Source organism: Notamacropus eugenii, chromosome 3 (assembly GCF_028372415.1).
Source record: "Notamacropus eugenii isolate mMacEug1 chromosome 3, mMacEug1.pri_v2, whole genome shotgun sequence".
NCBI lineage: Eukaryota > Metazoa > Chordata > Mammalia > Diprotodontia > Macropodidae > Notamacropus > Notamacropus eugenii.
In genome coordinates, this window is record NC_092874.1 from 52,461,064 (window position 1) to 52,483,106 (window position 22,043).

At 42.3% G+C, this 22,043-nt stretch overlaps 1 protein-coding gene across 2 annotated transcripts in view; it reads right to left on the reverse strand.

Annotated features, from left to right (window-relative positions):
• CDK14 (cyclin dependent kinase 14) overlaps positions 1-20,069 on the reverse strand; it is a 678,242-nt gene extending 658,173 nt beyond the window's left edge. The window contains exons 1-2 of one of the 2 annotated variants that reach the window (XM_072651519.1): positions 19,831-20,069; positions 11,775-11,806 (exon numbers count right to left, since the gene is read on the reverse strand). In XM_072651519.1, the coding sequence (XP_072507620.1) occupies positions 11,775-11,806; positions 19,831-19,921 (123 nt within the window). In that variant the 5' untranslated portion in view covers positions 19,922-20,069. Of the gene's footprint in view, positions 1-11,774; positions 11,807-18,834; positions 19,667-19,830 lie in introns of those variants that run through there. The other variant, XM_072651521.1, reaches the window with a different exon arrangement.
• Positions 20,070-22,043: the final 1,974 nt, after the last annotated feature.

Below are 22,043 nucleotides of genomic sequence, written 5' to 3' on the forward strand. Positions count from 1 at the left end.
GATTTCTTTAACGTAGGCAAACTGCCTGGGATCATTCAGTTCTAGTCCCACCCGGCAGCAAGTAGACTAAGTAACTTTTCAAAGCCCTTTTAGCATCTTGATTATGACTTAAGAGAGGTAAAGTTTCAACTCACAGGATTCTAGACTCTACCTGCATATGATAAATAAGTCTCCCTTATGTCTCTATGGCTCACATAGAGCCTTGAAACAGAGTCCTGCTCACTCACATGACATCCCCACACATGAAGCGCTTAACATCACAGTCCTGGGAGCAACAGTATTATCTGACAATATCTCAGGTAGGATTTAGTTCCCCCAGCTGGTGCAGCAATTAGCTGTCAAGCAGGATCTGAACCCAGGTCCACTGATCTAACAGAAATTTCTAGTAGCTGACAAACTTTTCTAGTTATGGAAGAAAGTAAACTTTTCTTTAAAAAAAAAAAAAGGTAATAACGTTTTTCCCTCACTGGTTGAAGAAAAGTCAGTCAAAAAGCTAATACCGACATTCAACAACATCCAAAGTGAATGTTTTACACAGAAAATAAAACTATAATTCTGTGGATATACAAATTATTTTACTTTGACTGCTGCTTTTAAATGGTGAAAAACTACTTATTAAAAAAGCTATTCTGTGAGAAATCTGTAACTGGAATATACGTTCATTGCATCCGAGACTGGAAATTTAATTCCCTTATAAAACAAAAGCTTCATAACTCACTCATAGCTTGGATGTTGATGATTTTCCTTGGTCTTAATTTACTACAAGACTGAATTTCATATACTACTGGAAGAAATTATGTTACACGTGCCTGCCATATTTGATATCATATTTTTGTCATTTTTTTCACCTCAAAGCATAAAAGAAATGAGCCATATATTTTCTGATTTTGTCCAACATTAAAATAAGCAGCAAATCTATTTTATGGCTTTAAAAAAACCATAAATCAAATCTTCCTTATGGTAAAAGAAGGATGAAAAGTAAAGAGCTATATGCTGTCTGGCTCAGAATCAGGCAACATCGAGATCTCTAAAAAATCAAACTTCCCCTTCACCCAGGGAGCAATGGACAATCCCAGTGAGTGTGGGTCCTCTGCAGCTTTCTTACCAGTGATGATTTAAGAGGTTGTATGAAGAACATCGCCAAGGAATTATAGGTTCATGATAAGAGTGGAAAGAGAACCTGGACTGAAATCCTACCTCTGCCAATATCTGCGTAACCCTGCAAGTCACTCAACATCTCAAGGTCTCAGTTTCCACATCTGTAAAATGTGAGGGCATTGGACTAAGTGGCCTCTGCGGTCACCTCAGGCAACTAGCCAAGGTGTGTAGAGGGCAGGGCCTGGCCTCAGGTAGACTCATCTTCCTGAGTTCAAATCTGACCTGAGACGCTTCCTAGCTGTGTGACCTTGGGCAAGCCACTTAACCCTGGTCGCCTCAGCGTCCTCATCTGGAAATAAGCTGGACAAGGAAATCGCAAACCACTCCAGTATCTTTGCCAAAACCCAAATCAGATCACCAAGCTGAACACAACTGAAGCAACTGAACAATGACAATGCCTACTATGTGCCAGGTACTATGCCAGGCACTTTATACAGATATTATCTCAGGGTATCTTCACAACAATTCTGAGAGTCAGGTGCTATGATTGTTCCCATTTTACAACTGAGGAAACTGAGGCAAACAGATTAAGTGACTTGCCCAGGGTCACACTACTGGTAAATCACTGTCTGAAGCCATGTCTGAGCTCAGGTCTTCCAGACTCCAGACTCAGTGCTCTGCCACCTGATTAAGTGAATAGATGTATTCCTTTTTTCCCCCAATCTGTAAACATTTTTATATAAAATTTTGAGCTCCAAATTCTATCCCTCCCTCTCCCCACTCCTCCCTTCCTGAAACGGTGAGTAATCAGATATAGGTGATACATGTTCAATTATGTAAAACATTTCCATATTAGCCATTTTGTACAACAAGATGCAAGAGTTATTCCCTTTTTTAAAACACCTTGTGGTTAATATTCCCCAAAGATTAAATAAAATTTTAACATATTTCCTGAAAAGATATTTAACAAAATCCCAACACATTAAAACCAGCTACCTTTGAGCATATCTACAGCAGCAAGGTACAACAGAAAGAAAGGTACGCTGAGTCTGGATTCAGCAGGCTGCAATTTAAAAGCCCTTCTCTGACCCTCACTTCCAGGGTGACTGGGAATTCTGTATTTCTGTGTTTTCTGTCCTCTCCCTAGAACACAAGCTCCCTTCAAGCTGGGATTGGTTTTTTGTGGTTTGTTTGGCTTGCCCTATTATCTTCAGCACTCAGCATCACACTTGGCATTTGGTAAACAGTTAATAAATGGTGATGCCATTGAATAGAGAAAGGTAAGTCTTACCTCACAACCTGATTGGCAAAGTGATAGTCTGACAGACTAGAGGATGAACTGGGTTTGATCCATAATCAGACTACTCTAGCTTCTAGTTCCTTAAATTCGGGAGATGGCAAGCGGGCATTAACAGATCTCATTTGTCAGGTTGGTGCAGAGTGAGAAGGGGATTTCAATGGTAACCAAGCAATTTACAGATTTATAGATTTAAGTCAATAGCTCAACTTACATTCAACAGTAAAGAGGTATAATGTGCTCCCTGTGGGGCACACCATTTTGTAAGAAGCTGAAGCCTATTGTAAACACTTAAGATTGTTCAAGCCATGAGGGAAAGGCAGACTTCAGGCGCTGAATGCCAATTAACTACAGAAAGGGGAAAGAAAAGAAAAGAAAAACTAATACACAGAAGATTGTTAGTGAACCATTCATCATAAGACAATGAAAAATGTCCCAAATTTTCATTCGCTGTTGAAGATTCATTCACTCACACAGCACTAGGACTAGAAAGGAACTCCAGTTAACCCAATCCTTTCTTCTACAGATGAGGAAAACTGAGGCTCACAAATACGAGGTGACTTGAACAAAGCTTGCTGACTCTCTCACTCCATACTGCTGCTACCTGACAAATTTTCTCACAGTCTGATACAGGGGTGGAGCACCTGCAGCCTCAAAGCCACATGTGGCCTTCTAAGGCCTTGGGTGTGGCCTTTTGAGGAGTCCAAGTTTTACAGAAGAAATCCTTTCATAGGGGATTTGTTCTGTGAAGTTTGGATTCAGCCAAAGGGCCACACTTGAGGACCTAGAGGGCCACATGTGACTTCGAAGCCTCAGGTTCCCCACCCCTGGGTGTGGGGCATTTTCACAATTTCAGACACCATGGATGCAAAAATACAGCAGAACCAAAGATAAACTATTTCAAACTACTGTTTCTATCTGAAAAGATAGGAGAGAGCCAAGTTGCAATAGATCTCTGAGGTCAGGCTAAGGACTTTGTATTTCATCCTTTGGCCATGGAAAGCCACTAACAGTTTATGAGTGAGGGTAACATGTCACCAAAGTGGCATTTATGGGGAACTGACCCAGTTGCAGGGGGTTATAGATAGGGGAGAGAAACAAGTGGGGGGCTGCTGCTGGAAGCCACTCTAAATTATCGTCAAAACAGCAGTACAGCAACAACAGGGACAGAAATGGGAGGGCAAAAACAAGAGATACTTTTCCAATTTCTTTTTTTTTATAGATTTCATTATTTCTTTAGTTATTGCATCACTGAGATTTCCCGTATATATCCTAAGGGCAGGATCAGCATGATTTAATGACAAATAAAACAGAAGCAAAAAGAGCAAAGGACAAGCTGAAAGTAAATTCTGAGGCTTCTCGACTGAGAGAGCTATGCTGTCATTAACAGAAAGGGAGTTTTGCAGAGGAGATAATGAATATGGGAATTATAAGAGACATAGGAAGAGCTCACATAGACGTGGGTTGAAAGATTTGCCAAGTACTTCGCTCCATCTCTTTTGAGCCTCAGAATAACCCCATGAAGAAGGTACCATTATTATCGCCATTTTGGAAATAAGGAAACTGAGGCTAAGTTATCTGGCCAGGATCACACAGATCACTAATATCTGAGGTGGGATTTAAACATATATCTTCATGACTTATCCACTTACATCCTTGCCTCTTTCAAGGAAGTAGTTAATATGGTGACACCAGGAGAGGAAAGGGTCAGCCAAGTCATTCAATAAAATTACCTCTCTTAAAAAAGTAACACATAAGATGCAAGAGATTGATAGAGTTTTCAAGTGAAAACACTTCCCTGAGTTAAAATAAGATTAAACTATAGGTGTGAAGAAAACCTAAATACTTCTATTGAAACAATCAACCAAAGACTTTAGCCTAAGCGTGAAAAGTCCTTGACCAATTTAGAAGTCCCTAAAAACTGCTTGGATCAACTAAATTGACTTTTACACAGGAAGCCTATTCAGATTGACTGAATTTTGTCCCACCCTGTGGCTCCTGCACAACCCAAGCATTCCAGTGTCTGTAGATTGAGAGGGATCCTAGCTAGATCTTTCCCAAGAACAGATGACTTGGTGTCTGTATGGGAGATGAAGGACAAATCAGACATCTATCTACTGAGAAAAGGCATCTTCAAAATTCTACAAGGAGTTCACTAGAGATCATCAAGCATGCCTAAGGGGAGCTTCATGAATATGCAACCCAACCTTCCCATGAAGGAAAGAAAAGCATGCAGCAGCCAGAAGATAAGGTACCCCTTTGCCACTTACACTCTCCACGTTTGAGTCCACCTTCCTTCCCCTAGATTCTGTATATATTGGCAGCAGACTCTGGGGGAAATGTTTTACAACAACAATCCTTACTATTCCACACTTTGGTAAATATCGTGCCAAAAGCTAAGTAAGTCTGGCTGACTGATATCACCTGATAATCACGGAGGAAACCCACTGGTGGGGGCTTGTGAGCTACAGTACTAGATAGAACCATCCCTCACAGGGTTAATCTAAGAGTCCTGAAAAGACAGAGTGGCCACCCTCTTGGAGAAGACTGGATCAGTATAAATGAGACCTGGGTTAAAAGCCCCTGGGCATGGGTTACAGTGGTATGTTTGTCACTACCCTCAACCTAGAGTCTAGAAAGTCCTGAATTTAAATTGTAAACCCAATATTTACTGACTGTATGATCCCAGACAAATTCCTTAACCTCTCGTGAATCTTCATTTCTTCATTTGCTAGAGATACTACTATTTGGATGGCTCACTTCACAGGTTATCATGGAAAAACCCTGAAATATTACAGAAGAAATATTACAGAAATACATGTATTAGGACTATTAATAATTACTAAAAATTTCCATCAAATATTAAGGACAATATAAAAACCAAAGTACTTGCTCTCAAGAAACCAGTAATTCATTCCTTCTCAAGTTACTATATTGCTTCCTAATATCCCAGAGCTACAGAGAAAACTCACAGCTCTCACTCTGATACAGATCGTCACTGAGTGGCTAAAGGGAAACCATAACAATTATAAGAAATTAGTGGAGAGGTGATATTCAAGGTCAGAGAGTCCAATTTCCTCATGTTTTTGTTGTTTTTTAGTCTGATTCTTTGTGACCCCATTTGGGGTTTTCTTGGCAAAGATATTGGAGTGGTTTGCCATTTCCTTCTCCAGATCATTTTACAGGTGAGGAAACTGAGGCAATCTGGGTGAAGTGACTTGCCCAGGGTCACACAGCTAGCCAGATTTGAACTCAGGAAGATGTGCTTTCCTGACTCCAGGACCCAGGACTCTAATCACTTCACCGCCCCTCATCTTACTAAGGAGGAAACAGGCCCAGGGAAGTACAATGATTTGCTGAAGGTCATACAACCAACTCTTTGAAGGCAATACCAGGACTTGAACCTGGATATCCTCATTCCCAGTTCTGTGCTCTCTCCATAAAATAAAAGGACATTTATTAAGTGCTTATTATGTGCCAATATGCAGCCTCTCACCTTCTAGACTATTCCCTTGATCTATCTTACAGAGCTATTTTCTCAACTTGTAGAAGCAGCATTTGAAGCACATCGGGGGAAAGATGATACAAAAGCCTAAAGCAAAAATATTGGACAAATGGAAAATGTTGAGAGTCTATTTTTTTTTAACTCACATACACCTTTGTCAAAAATCCAAAGGGGGATTGCTCAGCCACGGCTCAGCCAGCCATGAATTTACCACTAAAACCATTAGCCACCATCACCAAAACCAAAGTCTTACCATCTCCAGCAAAGAATAATTAGCAATCTCCTGAATTACCCTGTTTACATTCAAGACAAATTTGAACAAAAATGCATTTCGGAGGCATAATTTCAGTTTCAACAGCCTTGCATTTTGTACCAAGCAGGTAAGTTAAGTCTTAAATAAATACTGAAGGTACCAAGAAGGACTTCCACTAAATGTATATAGACTTGAAAAGTGAAGTATTAGTTAAGTGCCCCCTTTGAGTCTCTACTAGGCACTCCCAAATGCATACAGATATTGGCACTTGGCCATAGCTTTTCTCCTCAAAAGATAGACATTTAACACAGGCAGGAACCACATCTGGATCATGTGGGTTGGACCTGAGATTTCTTAAGTATAAGCAGCTCAGGAGAGAAACAGTTTCTAGCAATGCCCATTGGCAACCCCCATGTGACAGGGACAAGCTGAACCTGACTCAGAGATTCGCTCTCTATTCAAGATGTCAGAGCCTCTCATTTATATCACTACTCCTGAAAATTTCTTCTGAATTTATTTTCATTTTACCTTATTTTACAGTTATTTCATGTAAGTCACTAGTATGGAAGAGAAATAATATTAAACAAGTAACCTTTGACCATAGGCGTTTCTGCTGCCCGCCCTTGAGCCCCCACCAACACAGCCATGGACAATATTCAGGCCCAACCTTCTCATTTAACAGTTGAGGGAAACGAAGTGACTTGTCCAAGGTGAGACAACATCTGCAGTGAAATAGGAACCCAAGAGGTCTGATTCCAGAATCAGCTCTTTCCATTTTGCCAGGCGGTCTCCTCAGTGTACCTGGACAGGATATTTCCAGCAATAGTAGTCTAAAGAAAGCTGTGCCTTTGGAAAATTTTCCTTGGAAACCCTGAATTGAATTTATGCCAATTCTCAGAGCCGTCTTAAGAGCTAAAAAAACCCATTTCTAGACATTTGCTAACATAGGTTTTTGCTACAGTCTTATTTTTCCCCTTACTTATCTTAATAAGAGCTTACGCTTAAGCCTCCTCATGCACAACCTCCAACAAAACAAGAAATCATACAATTATTGAACAATGGTCTTTAGGTATATTTCTAATTCCCTCATTTTTCAGATGTAGAAATTGAGGCCCCAGAAAAAATTGATTGACTTACCCAAAAAGTCATAGTTAAATTTTTCAGCAGGAAGTAAAAATATTTGCTTACAGCTCTTGCCAAGTCAAAAAAGCTATTTCATTAAGAATCAACACAAAATGAATACAAAGTCTTACAAACTGAGTTCAATTTGATTAAAAAATACAAGTGTGGTAGAGGTCTATAGAATTCCACTTCTCTTATGCAAAGCCATTGTTTCTAAGGGTAAAAAAGTAATTAAAACCTCATAGTTATGCAACAGCACATACCCTTTGACCCAGCAATACCACTCTTAGATCTCATTCCCAAGGTGATGGGGGGGCAGGAAAGAAAAGAACGTCTATGTTCCAAAATATTTATAGCGGTTCCCTTTGTGGTGGGAAAGAACTGGAAACTGAGGGGATGCCCATCAATTGGGGAATGGTTGAACAAGTTGTGGTATATGATTGCGATGAAATACTACTGTATGGCTACTATAAGAAATGAGGAGAAGGTTGGTTTTAGAAAAATCTGAAAAGACATCCACAAAATAATGCAGAGTAAAATGAACAAAACCAAGAGAACGCTGTATACAGTTAACAGCAATATTGTTTGGAGAGTGACTGGGAATGACTAAGCTACTCTGAGTAATATGATCATTCAAATCAACCAGGAAGGACTCATGAAGGAAAACGCTATCCACTTTCAGAGAAAGAACTGGTATACGGAAATATGTATTGTATGGTTCCATATACCTCTCTATGAGATGTTGGCCTTCTCTAATGCATGGTTGGGAGAGAAGGAAAGAGATAACTCAGGACTTAAAACACAATAAAAATATAGATAAATGAATGAGTAAATGAATAAATAAATGATTTTTTTAAAAGCCCAAAGTCATTTTTTCCCAAACAAATAAAAAAAAAAGAATAGTTTAGGTTTGGGGGGGAGTGGCTTTTTTCCCTTTTTACTCTAGAATCTCTCCACCATTTAGGGAATTCTCCTTAGACTTTGAGTTCTCTTGGGTTTTTTTCTCTTTGGTTTTTCACAGGTTGTTTTGCATATGTGACTTGTGAAAGAAATGGTGAACCACACCCAAAGGATTCCTCTTTAACTCTCTCCACAAGGAACAGAGTAGGAGCCTGGACCTCTATTAAAATGCCTTAACCCAAGTTTAAACCCATTTAGTGGATTGAGGAGGGGAAAAAATCCCTAATGAAACAGCTGGTGACATGACTGTGTGTGAGAGCAAGCATAAGGATAAACCAAACCAACGTTCACTTTGGGCACCTGTATAAAAGTTTTGAACTCCAAACTCGATGTCACACAGGGAAAAGACAAGGGCACGAAATGCCAACACTATATAATCCAAGAGTTACTATGCCAAAAAGAAGGGGGAAGAGTTCTTAAGAAATGGGGGGGGGGGTGTCCGAGAACAAAGCCTCTGAATAAAAACCTCAGTCGCCATCAGGAGTATGTGCACAGGCTCAGCTATCTTACTCCAAATCTGCAGGGCCTCAGAGAAATGCCAAATATTTTGCTTAGGACTGCAAATCTGCAACCCAATTTCAGGTTTTCTCTCTCTAACATTTAAACACAGTTCTTGACTATTGTTAGAAGGTGATGTTTTGTTTTTAACTGCAAGAAAGTATTTCAGAGGAGTAAAATAGAAGACAGAAATTCTTTTAAATCATGTCTGCATTTCTACAATCTCTCTTTTCAGCAAAACTCAAGCTCTGTGAATGTAGGTATGTGTGTGTATTTGTGCTGTCTATGGGGAGGAAAAAAGGAGACATATGTGGAAGGAGGGGAAGAAAAAACTCCAAATCACAGGAATTCATTAAAAAATACTGGAAAAATTAAAAGTTTCAAGGGCCACTTTCTGCCACAAGAATACAGCCTCCTTCCAGCCCTCAAGAGCAGACCACTCTAGAGACTAACATCTTCTCTGTCCATAAATACTGTCTTGGGAAAGAGGCTGAGCCTAGCTGCTTTATAGAAATAAAAGGGACTCAGCCCCCAAGTTTCAAGATTTGAATTTGAATTTGTAACACATGTCTGCAAGTATGCAAGGAGAAAGGTAGTTGAGGTATAGATGTCAAGGGAACTGGCATTAGATGTGCCATAAGAGATGCCCAGTCTTCTCTTGTTTAAAATATGCATCTGGTTAGTCTACTAATTAATTAGAGTCAAAATGTCTCCAAGGCACTGGCTTAGTCCAGTGTCCTCCTATAGGAAAGAGAGCAAGGCCCAGAAAAATCAACAATTTGCTCAGTCACATATCTGATCACTGGTCAAGGTGGGGCTCAAATACAGGACCCCTAACCTAATCCAGGGCACTTTCTCCTATATAACAAAGTTTCTGCTTTGAAAGAATATTGTTATTGAAATGATACATTAATGTCACATTCAACCTTATTTTGGATGAAGTCTGAAGCGATGATTTGTTGTTCTTTGGTCATTTTCAATCATGTCTGACTGTGACCTCATTTGGGGTTTTCTTGGCAAAGTTACTGGAGTGGTTTGCCATTTCCATCTCCAGTTCATTTTACTGATGAGGAAGCTGAGGCAAACAGGGTGAACTGATTTGTCCAGAGTCACACTGATGGTTAAGTGTCAAGTCAGATCTGAACTGAGGAAGAAGAAAATTCCTGACTCAAAGCCCAGCACTCTATCCACTGGACCACTTAGCTATTTCTATGCAGTGTTCCTAATAAGAGACCCCACACAGAGGATTTCGGAGGGACTCAGCTGCTTTACCAAAGTAAAAGCTAAGCAGAGTCTTCTTGTATGGCAGGTCTGGTTGTAGTACCTGTGATGTTGGCCCCTGCTAATCAACAGCAGAACAAGCCACTCCACCTCTGTTTTCTCAAGTGTAAAATTAAGAGAATGGGCCTCTATGATCCCTAAGGTTTCTTCAAGTTCTGAAAGTCTGTAAGGCCTTTGACCTCTCTGGAGGATCTAAGTGGGACAGAAAAAAACTGACTGATTAGGAAGTTTATCTTATTGCTGTCTGGAGATATTGCTTGAAAACTGGTCTTGGTATCAAGACCTGGGTAAGATATTAAAGTCTAGTTGGCCCTTGGAAGCTGCTTAACCTTACCATGTTCCAGGCAACTCTGGAAAAGGATGAAGAGCAAAAGAGTGGCAAATTGGCATTGGCAGAGAGGGAGCTCCCCTTGCCAATAAAAATCACAGGGCTGAATCAAAAGGCATGCTGCACCTTTTCATCCCTAAGATAGAGGGAAATAGTCCCAAATGGCTGAACCAAACCAAGGCACAAGCACCCAGGGATGGCGGTCAGGACATCAGAACAACTGATGATTTCTGAAAGGGGGTTATTAGAAGTTTCCGCTGCTCCAGGCCAAGGTAACAAAATTTAATATGATGTTATAGAGATGCTGGGAAAGAGCATTTGGGGTCCAGAGACTCTGACTGGGTACAATTCATTGCAGGAAAACCAAACAGAGTCAGCTTAGAAAAGCAATGACACTACCGAAATCCATCTCCACTTCCAGCCTGGGGTAGGTGGATAATTGGTCTGAGTAGAAATAAAGTGGGGCTGAATATCCTGGAACTCAGAATTTCTGGCAAGCCAGAGCTGAGGTTACATTCCATACACAGACCCACTGTAAAAAGGCAAAGTAGAAGTGACAATACTTTGGGTAAAGCATTTTCAACACACAAGGACACAGACACTTTCCCTGTGTCTCTGGATGGATTGCATTATAATAGCATCTCAGGATCTTTGTCTACTTACACTCATGCTTTCAAGCAATTCTCTGTTCCCAGGAGACACTACCGATATTGCTAATTATGTTTAAAAATGTGGAAATCAAGTATAATTTTAAAACTACATTGAAGATATCTGGAATAGTGGCTAGCTAGGAATTTAATAAATGCTTAGTGACTGAAAAGTGGCTTTTAGCTTTACAGATTAGTTAAGAACTCTCTACTACTTTATTATAAGAGGTTACCTGCCATTCCATAGCAAGGAGACAAATAAGGTGGATGCTGGATCTGATAGAGATTAGGAAAACTAGAACTCGAAAATTCAACCCTTCCTCTGGAAGACTGGGAGAGAGGGCATGGTGTCGACCTTGTAGTAAATCCCCAATGGAGTTCGGAGTCCCCAAAATGGTGCCCAACTCAGAGTTGTGGGTTTAACCCAACTGCATGTATCCCATCTGGCTTCTGCAACACTTTCATTAGCAGCCACTACACAAAATCCATTTGCCAAAAATGCCAACAACCATACAAAGGGCAATGCCATTTTCTTTTTAAATACATAAAAGGTATTTTTTCCCTGTTCAGTGCCAAGAAATTAACCTAGAAGTTCAAACTTCCTATAAAATTAATCTGATCACTATGGGAATCACCACTTCACGAGAGTGTGAAAGTAGTAAACACTTGCTGACAAAAACAAAACACCCAAACATTCTCTGTTTCCAAGTGAGGAATTGGCAGAAACTGAATATTCCTGGCAGTAATTAAATACATCCAACATAAGATAAAGAAATTGAACCTACCTCATCAAAGCTGCTGTCCTCTTTCTTCAAGGCTTTAAAAGAAAAAAAAAAGGAAACAGTTATTGTCACGAATTTTGAAAAAAAGAGCAAAAGTAACTATGTTTGGAAAGTGGGGATAGGGTTGGGGGTGATGAAGTAACATGGTCTTGTTTCTGAAAGCAAAGACTATACTAGCCTGAATAACAATTTTATGATCAAAATATGAAAGTGAAAATGAGATATGGAATTGCACAGCATGCATCTTTGTGAGATGTTTTTCATAAATATGTAAATCAAACTGTCCTTTCAGGTAAGGAAAAATGGAGTTCACAACGCATCTTTTCTACCATACTTTCTCACTCTGAAAACATTTCCAGTAAAGTACACCAAACCGGAATTGTAAAGTAATATTTCCCTTTTTCACATTCCTTTGTTGCATGCACCCAAAAATTTAATGCAGGAATTTCAGCATGGTGTGTGTATTACAAACAGATCGGTCATTATTTCCTGTGGACTGTTCCAATGACACAGCCTCGCTCTGCGGAGCATTCCTTGAGCCATCTGACATGACTGGAGAAGTTTAAATGAAGTGGGGGAAAGGTCTGAGGGTGTCAGAACAGCAATACCTAGGAGAAAACATATTTTGGCCACTTTTTTTGCACGACAATTTCAGCAAGCAAACTCACTATTCAAGAAGATAATTAGTTTGAAAGGTTTTCTGGAAGCTACCAGAGACCTGAATTGAAATTCAAATAAACTGCCCATCTGCACGACTGAAATATTGTCATTGACGAGTACAAGAATCATTTAATTTTTCATGTGCTGGGGTCTTATCTCTAGGGGATTAAATCCAACAACCACTGAAAAACATGTGTATCTTTTAAGGAAGATGTATGCATTGGCTGACGTACCTAAAGTTGATAGGTTAACAGAACTGTTCTAATTAATGCAGTATAAAAAAATATAGAATTCAAAGTAGTCTGGCACCACAACAAAGATTATGAATAATACTCCAAGTCTACCACATGTTACACTGCAGCTGCAAAAATCAAAATAAGGGCCATTGTCCTCTGCTAGCAATGTACCTAAGTTAGAAGTTGTGAAATCAAAGCTTGTATGGAGACAGCACGCAGTCCTCTGAAAAATCCTTCACTCACTGATTTATATGATAAATGTGTCCTTTCTAATGAAACAAAGCAGGAAAAATAATGAATATTCTCCAGAATTGTTCATTCTTATTCTTCCCCCTTTTTATGAAATTGATAAACGTGAAATAGCTTACTTAGGATCCTTTACTACAGGGAATGATATCTAATGAATGAAAAATAAAAAGTCTGTACTTAGTTACAGTCTCAATTTTCTAATCTTGCTTTCAATTTGCTTGTACAATCAGACTGATTTATTACCATATCCATACATGTTAAAAAATTCTCTGAGAGGGGTTTTGTTTTTCTTGCTTTCTTAAATGAGGCGGGGAGCTGGGAAGAGAAGGTAGATCTTTGTTTGCAAAAATAAAATAAAATTTAATTTTAAAAAAAAAGCTCTCTGATAGAAAAATGGCATAATTCTTGTCCAATTGCCCAGGTTACTGCCACAGGAAAATAAAATCCTCAAAAGAATTTAAAGAGATAATTTTTGGAGATATTTTGCTAAGGCAGCCAAAAAGATTGTTAGCCCACCCTCTCTCTATGTAGCCACACAGGTAGCCCAATGAATACCTCGGAGTCACAAAGCCCTGCCTCAAATACGGACTGTCCGGGCAATCACAGGTTAAATTCCATAACCTCTCCATGCCCCCAACAACTCACTAAGGCACTAAATTACCCACATCTGGGTCAGGTGGAGGGTGTTTCCATGCCCAGAAATGCTGACTCCAAAAAATTCTTTTCTCCAGTCCCAGCTGTTAACCGATTCACTATAAACCATTCATGGTTTACACTAGCCAATAGAAATAGTTCTCTATTAAAAAAAAAAAATTCAGTTGGTAAGCTCTCTTAGGGTAAAAATATTCCATTCCTTTCTAATCAATTCATTTATCATGATTTTTGTAATGAGCTATATGCTGATACACTAAGCTAAACAAAAATAAAATATTTGATATCTGCATAAGTATACTCCAGGCATTTATTCATCAATTTTTTTTTTTATTACAGCAGGTACAGTGTTACATAAAACACAATCCCTTCCCCCAGGAACACTACAATCTAGTTTCACAAATATTTTAACTATTCTTTATATTAAATTGTCTGTCACATGAGATCAAGATACCTACCATCAGAATAATTCCACCACCCCAAAAAGAGAAAGGGAGAAAGAGGGGGGAGAGGTTTCTTGAGAGAGAGAGAGAGAAGGGAGAAAAGGGATGGAGAGAGGGATAGAGGAAGAGAGGGGAAACTGAGAGAGTACAAAGTAATATTCAAAAACTATGGCAGATAAGGTACTCTGAAGAACTGCAATAAAGCATGGTGGTAGCAGTTGTATTAGTAATAGTAGTAGTAGTAGCAGTAATTACGCATATGTTAGCATTAGCAATTCATTAAACAGCATTCATACAGCACTTTAACGTTTCCATAGTGCTTGGCATGGGTTCTGATGTTATCCTCATAACCCAGTGAGGTAGGTGTTATAATTATCTCCATTTTACAAATGAGGAACCTGAAGCTACGCCAGATTAAATGGCTTGCTCAGTCATACAACTAGTAAGAGTCTCAGGAAGGATACGAACACCATGTCTTGCTTACCCAACGTAGTACTGTACTAATAACAAGGTCCTGGGAGATGGTTTACATGGGGTCTGAACAAAAGAAAACTTGCTCCTAAATAGAGAGGTTCCTCAAATGTTTCCATTTTCTGCAGATGACATCACACACTAAAAGCAGTACAACAGACCCAGAGTCAGGAAGACCCAGGTTCAATTTCCATGAGTGTGTACCATTGGGTAAGGTTCATTTGGATAATCAGGGTAAAAAGAGAAGACTGGAGAGAAACATGAAAGATGCAAGTATTTGAAAGGCTGGCCAACAGAAGAGGGATTGGACTTGTTTCGCTCGGACCCAGAAAGTAAGACAAGGATAAATGGGAGGATACTGCAAAGAACCAAATTTGGGCTTAAAGTCTGGAAAGACTTTCTAGTGAAACTCTCATGGCAACAAAGTGGAAAGGTGGATCAAGCACTGGGCCTGGAGTCAGAAAGACCTGAGTTCAAATCCTGTCTCAGACATTTAATAGCTGTGTGACTCTGAATCAAACACATAAAAAAAACCAACCCTATGTTTACCTCAGTTTCCCCAACTGTAAAATAAAAGCACCTACCTCCCAGGGTTGTTGTAAGGATCAAATGAGATATCTCTAAAGGCTCAGATAGTAGGTACTATATAAATGTTAGTTATTGTTGTTATGAATGATAAGAGCTATCCACAAGGGGAATGGGCCATCGTCAAGCAAAGGGCGTTGAGAACTTACTGGGTGAGGAGAGCAGGAATTGTCATCCAAGTCAAATGTAAATGGGAGGGGGGTCTGGGCAGGTGGCATACTGACGTAGTCTTAAAACATACTGTTACCTACTTTCTATTGTACTTTTATTTTATTTTGTTAACTTTTGCTTCACCATATTTCTGTCTGCTTCAGCTGACCTTAGGAGGGCTGTGGTCTGTGTTTGACAACTCCGCTGGACAAGGCATTTTTTTTAAGATCCGGGTTCAACTCAAGGGCCTCTGAGATCCCTTCCAACACTGAAATTCTGATTCCAACATTATTAATGACATAAAAGACCAGAAAAGGATATCACTTGGAAATAAACTGAGAGAAAAGAAATGAACCATCCCAATAATCCCTATCTTTGAGCTTTTAGATCAGAGGTGGGGAACCTGTGGTCTCAAGGTCACATGTGTCCCTCAAGGTCCTCAAGTGCAGCCTTTTGACTAAATTCAAATTTCACAGAACAAATCCCCTTAATAAAAGAATTTGTTCTGTAAAACTTGGACTCAGTCAAAAGGCGGCACCCAGGGCACCGCACCAGAAGGTCACATGTAAGGAGATTTGTTCTGTGAAGTTTGGATTCAGTCAAAGGACCACACCTGAGGTCCTGGAGGACCACATGTGGCCTAGAGGCCGCAGATTCCCCACCTCTCTTTTGGATACTAGTGGGGTGTGTGTCTCAGCACACTGACAGATCCTCTATCGGGAATACGAGGCTCAGAAAATGAAGAGGCAGGAAGGGATTGGGAGCTGCCTTGACAGAGGGATACCTGTCCTCAAAAAGATCACAAACTAAGGTGAGGGAGAGTGGAAAGTCTACACCACCTCCCAGCCCCAAACTAATGTCACTGTTCTCCCTCTTACTCATATGTTACTCTAGGAATAAAGGAGGAAGGTAATCAGGAGGTGAGACAGGTGGAAAAGGGCAAGGGGTGGGGGAGAAGAGGGCATCCCAAAAGAATCTTTGAAAAGAAGCATATGTACAAGGTTCCAAAAGAGCCTGCTCTCCAGTTGTATCCCAGGACTCACAAGGACAAACAGCTCTAAGAAGCCCTTTGAAAATACCTTCCCACATGAATGACACTTTGCATTCATTAAAAAAAATATTTTCTAAATAATGAACCATCACTCTGACGGTTCTTACAGGGATAAAGACCATGAATGAAAGGTGTCGTGGATGAAGAAATTCTTTCCTAAACATTCACATAGCATCTCTTTATTGAATATAGAGTGAATATCATTCATGTGAGTGTTAACCCATAATTTTCTTCAACTATAGGAATAAACAGCAAACTGTCTACATTCTTCTGGTTTAACGGAGTGCTATTTATTAACCATTTATTTAAGGAAACTGTGCACCTCCAAGTCAAATTATGTTCTTGCTGATTAAAAAATAAATACTCTTTCCTAAAAGATAATGTAAAGTATTAGAATGTCCTGGTTTCCAGATTAAAGTTCTTAGTGTACTGTAAGATTGTTTCCAAATGTCAGTCTATGTAACCATTTTGGTCCACAGTGTTATAATCAGTTAATGTCATAACTGCCATCTTCAAACAGATGCAATTCCTGAGATGATGTTTCAGATTTGGAATTATATATTCACTGTACAAGATGCAGGAATTCAGGATCTGTCTTCCTATTAAATTCAGTGCTGGGACAAGCTAAGTCTAAAAAAAAATTAGTTGTGTACACAAGAATTATCTAAACCATAGGATTCCCACTCTCTGTTCCAATACACTGTTTCAACAGCAAAGTTATGCCAGAAGGAAACGTAAAGAAACTTAGTTTGGTTCTGGAGAACATGTCCTAACTTCCTAACCTTGGCCCTCCAAAAACATTTATAAAGATACATCTTCAATCATGTGAACAACGTGTAGCAGATTTCCACCACTCTTTAGTTCGTTTTATTGGCATCAAATAAAAACCAAAGAGATGTGCTGGACAACTACAATAATTCCTAATTAGAAGGGACTGCAGACATTATTTAGCCATAAGCCACAAACATTCCTAACTAGCATCAATGGGTGACTTTCCGATTCAATTATACAAGTCTTAGGAGGGAGCCCCAGTGGATATCCCAGTCACTCGCTGGCAGACCTCACAAATTAGGGCTCTATCGCTTGAAAATCAATGTGTTTTATAGGTCCTTTTATAGGTAGTAATCTCAGCTTGTCCATGGTTACTGAAGGAAGGGAGAAAAGCTTGCAGGACCAATTTAATAGAGGAGCAAATCAGGCCTTCATGCTGGCACTCCTAACTTCTTGTGGTCTGCATTATAAACACTGATTGAACAGCCAGAACTTTCAAAGACTGTTCCTCACTGTTAACCAAGGTTTCCTAGTTGGGCAATTTGTCACTGCTTGCAATTAAACAATGCCACTGTGTATCACAAAGATATTTTAAACTACCCTTAGGAATTGCACACAAAATAAAGGGCAGAACTAAGTCAGTAAGAAGGATGCTATTTCTAGCAGGCATTCTGCAATAATCCCATCTGAGTTGAACAAGGGAAGGAGAAGGGTAGTGGCGTGTCAAATTGCAGAACCGGGAAAAGTATCAGCAATTTGATCCCACCATGAACTACCAAGACACAGATAACTGATGTATGAAGAAAGCCAGAAGACTCCAAGTTAGATCTGTCCCTTTGCCCCTCATTTCACAGCACTTTCTTCCAAAAGCTACAACAGTGCAATCTTTTAAAATTTTAATTCCAGTACAATAAAGTTCCAATTAGATAAAACCCAAATAGCTAAAAAGTCTTCAAACACAATCTTTACTTTTAGGTAAAAGAGGAAAATTACAAGAAAATAAATCGATAGCAAGGATAAATCCAAAAAGCAACTTCCAATATATTATCCAACCTCAGTGTGGCTTTAACCCAATCTCCTAGACTTTGTAAATCTATACTTTTAATTAATGTTTGGGATGAGGGCCTTCCGGAACTCCAAGAAGCAATCAGTCATATTCACCACACTGTAAAGCAGGAAAATTTACTCATATTTTTAATATCTCAACAAAGGCTGGAAAGGAAAACAACCTAACCCTCAATAAACCTGAAATTTCAATTACCCACAATATTCCACTTCCCCAAGATTCTACTTAATCTATGTCTTACAAAATGGAAATAAAAAATGAAGACTTAGATATTATTGAAACATAGACATGGTTAATATTAAATTTATCTGTTGTGTTCATTTCCTTAGTTTCTTACCAAGGCAACTGACATTAATTATTTAATACAAAACTGGCTTGACTCCAACGGAGTCATTAATATTAGAAAATACACAGTAAAATGTTTTTAAAACATTAAGCTAATGGACTGCAAGAACAGAGGCCTATATGGTCATCTGGATTAGAATCTGAATTACCAGTATTATTAATAATAAACATTGCGCACGAAGTACTTACAAATGTATAAGTACTTACAAACAAATGCTCTTTTTAATCTTGAAACTTTATTTCCTGAGGATTTCAAACTCTGATGAGGGAACTTACAAATATACCATATACTTGCAAGGAAAACTTGGATGTTAATATTAATTCTGGGCTTGAGTTTAAGACTCTAAAGGGAGATTGGGCTGTTGTACAGTCTGAATTGACTTACCTATTCATAAGTCAATGGAAAACAAAGACACCACCACTAAATCCATATCCTCAGAACTGACTTTTAGTTGAGAAAAGATAAGGGAACAGGGAACATTTTTAGGGTATGTTTGTAAATGTCAAAAGTTCATTTAGCACAAATATTCTATCTGCGTTAAACTACAGATATATACATGCAAACACTACTTAGAGCCCTTTTGTTCCTTTGGGAGTGGGGAGGGGTGGAATTGGCCATTTCCATTAACACCTTCACCAACATGGCCATTAAAAACCTGAAACAAAGACCCAGTGCCTGTGGCTCAGTTTAATAAGCGGCAGAACGTTCCTGCTGTTGGCACCACCGCGCACAGATGACAGTGACCCGGGCACCCTGCTGCTGCCTTCCCAAGTTGGCTAAGTCAAAGGGGCAAGTTCTGCTGTCAGTCCTTGAAATCCAGGAAACAGTTACAAGATTGGTCTTTACTAAAAGCCTGAAGTTCCCAAAAAGTTTTTTGGAATCAAAAAAAGAATGAAGTCAGCCGTTCCCGGTCACTGACAAGGGGGCTCTTCGCGGTAGGTGGGTCTGGCACACGTTCTGTAAAGCATCCACAAACGGGGGTCTCGGTGGCCCCTGGCTACCATCACCCCTGGCATTCCTGGAAACCCTAAGTGCCCGCCCAGAGGTGCCCCTGGGGGCGGTCACTCCCTCTGGGGTTTCATGGGTTGGCAAATGTCCCCTTGAGTTTCGGTTCCACCTTTTCAGGAACCCCCAAAGCTGCCCCAGCCGGCCGGCCGCGGTCCGGGGGAACAACCGGCCACACCACTGCCCCGCGCTGGGAGGAGGATGGGGGGAAGCGAATAACGGACTGGAATCCCCACCAAGCGAGTGTCCTGCGGGCACCCGCGGGCCCCCCGCGCACTCAGCCCCCCGCTGACCCCCCCCCGGGGCTGGCGGAGGACGGACGGGGGGGCCCGGCCCCCAGCCCCCAGCCCCCCAGCCCCCAGCCCCCAGCCTCACCTATGCGGCTGAAACTCTCGGACAAAGTTCGGCGCAACTTCTTCATCCTGCTGATCCGCTCCGCCGGCTGGGGCTCGATCAGGTCACACATCGGGACCGCGGGGCCCGGGACACTTCCCGAGCCCGGACCCTAGCCCAGGCAGATGCGGGAGACCGGGGGGCGGGCGGGGCGGGGGAGGAGGCTCAGCCTCGGGCGACGCGGGAGGGCGCGGAGCGGAGCCGGGCGGACGAGTCCCGAGCCCCGCGGGCCTGGCCCCGCCGTCGGGGCTGCGGGGCGGGGCGGGTGCGGGGCGCGGGAGGAGAGGGTCCGAGGGGCCGCGGATGCCGCCGCCGCCTGCTCCCCGCTCGCCCAGACTTTCTACGTGGTGCCCCGGGAAGCGCCTGCCTCCGCCGCGGAGCTCCCCGCAGCCTGGCGCATTGCACCCCCTGCGTCCCCCGGGGGCCGAGAAGCTGCGCCCAGGCCGGGCCGGGGCGGCGGGCTGCGGGCGGGGGGTCCGCGGGAGAGAAAGGGGCGAGGAGCCTGCGGGGGCTGCGGCGAGGGCGGGCGGGGGAGAAGTTGTCGAGCGCCGCGGAGCCGAGGCGAGGGCCGAGGGCCGGGAGCGGCCCGGGTCGCCTAGGCGGCGGCCGTCCGTGGACCGGCCGCGCGAGCCCCGGAGGCGGCGGCGCGGGGCGCGGAGCAGCGGCAGCGGGCGGCGAAGGCGGCGGCAGCCCGGGCTCCCCCGCTCCCAGGCCGCGTCATCCCCTCCCTCCTCTCCCCCTGCCTCGGAGCGGGAGCAGCCCCCGGACGGCCCCGCCCCCGCCCCCTCCTCCTCCCGATCCACCCAGACGCGCGCGCGCTCCCAGCCCGAGCTGCCCGAGACTTGCGGCTCGGTGTCCGGGCCGGGGACTCCCCGAGCGGAGCCTTCCTTCGGCGCCGGAGCCTCGGAGCGGCGCGAGCCCGCGGGACGGGGACCCGCGGGGTGGGGGCCGGCGCCGAGAGAAGTTGGTCGTTGGGATCGGAGGTGTTTCTCCTGCCTGAAATTAACGATGTGTGAAATTGAAAGGAAGGGCAGGCCGGGGAGCCCGCTGTCCGCCGCGGCTGTCCGCGGAAGGGCCAGCCGATATGCGGCAGGCTGTGGTCCATCCTTCAGCTGCCCAGGCAGCTGTGAAGGGGAGGGACCTGCAGAAAGCAGCGAAGCACCCCCTCGTGCTGGAGGGCCCCTCCGAGGCCGCAGAGTTCACTCTGCCTCCTCTTTTCACCTTTGGGGAAACTGAGGCCCAGAGCCACGAGGTCCTTTGTCCGAGGTCTCACAGCTAGTTGTTGCAAGGCACCTACTTGCAGCTAGCAAGTCTCTTTTCACTAGTTGCAGCCCTCATTTTGACTCTTGGAAGTGGCTAAGCCAGGATTTGAACCCAAGTTATAAGATCAAGGATTTAGATCTAGAAGGGACCACAAAGATCGTCTTATCCAAAGTGAGTTGACTCACCCAAGGTCATACAGTTAGCGAAGGGGTTGTCCTATTTTAGAGGCAGAGACTTCCAAACCAGTATGCTTTCTTGCTTTCTGGAGACAATCGGGGTTAAGTGACTTGCCCAGGATCACACGAGTAGTCACTGTCTGTGGTGTAGGATTTGATCTCAGACCCTCCTGGCTCCGGGTCCAGCGCTCTGTCGACCTGGACCCCTAGCTGCTTCTTTCTAATATACTATACTGCCGCAGAGCACCCACCTCACCCTTCTGCCTCAATGGATACAAAAAGAAATGCCTTGCCACCTCCAACACTGGACTGCTGAGAGTTTGCAATTGTACAGTTTGCAGACAGACATCATCTGGATCCTAATAAGATGGACTTCATCCAAATAACCAAATGCCAGTTCCCAAAGGGAGAGTAAAGGAAAGTGGGGGAGGGTTAGAATGTGTTGTTTGGGGCACCAGCGCTTCTTGTGAATTCAAACGTTAGTAATCTTGAGTCATCTGGCTGTGTAAGCAATGAGAGACGTTGGGAGGGTGTGACAATGCTGTTTGCTTTAAAGGAAGTTTGAGAGAATATGTGTTTTGTTAAAAGATTTTTATCTTGCAACAAAAACTAACTCCCCCTTCCTTAAATTGTACCTTGAAGTACAGGGACTGTGTCTTTGATTTATTCATAATAGAGCAGAGCACATTAAAGGTGTTTAAGAAATCTCATTCAATAAGGACAAAGGGGGTGGGAGATTGGGGGGAATAACCAAGT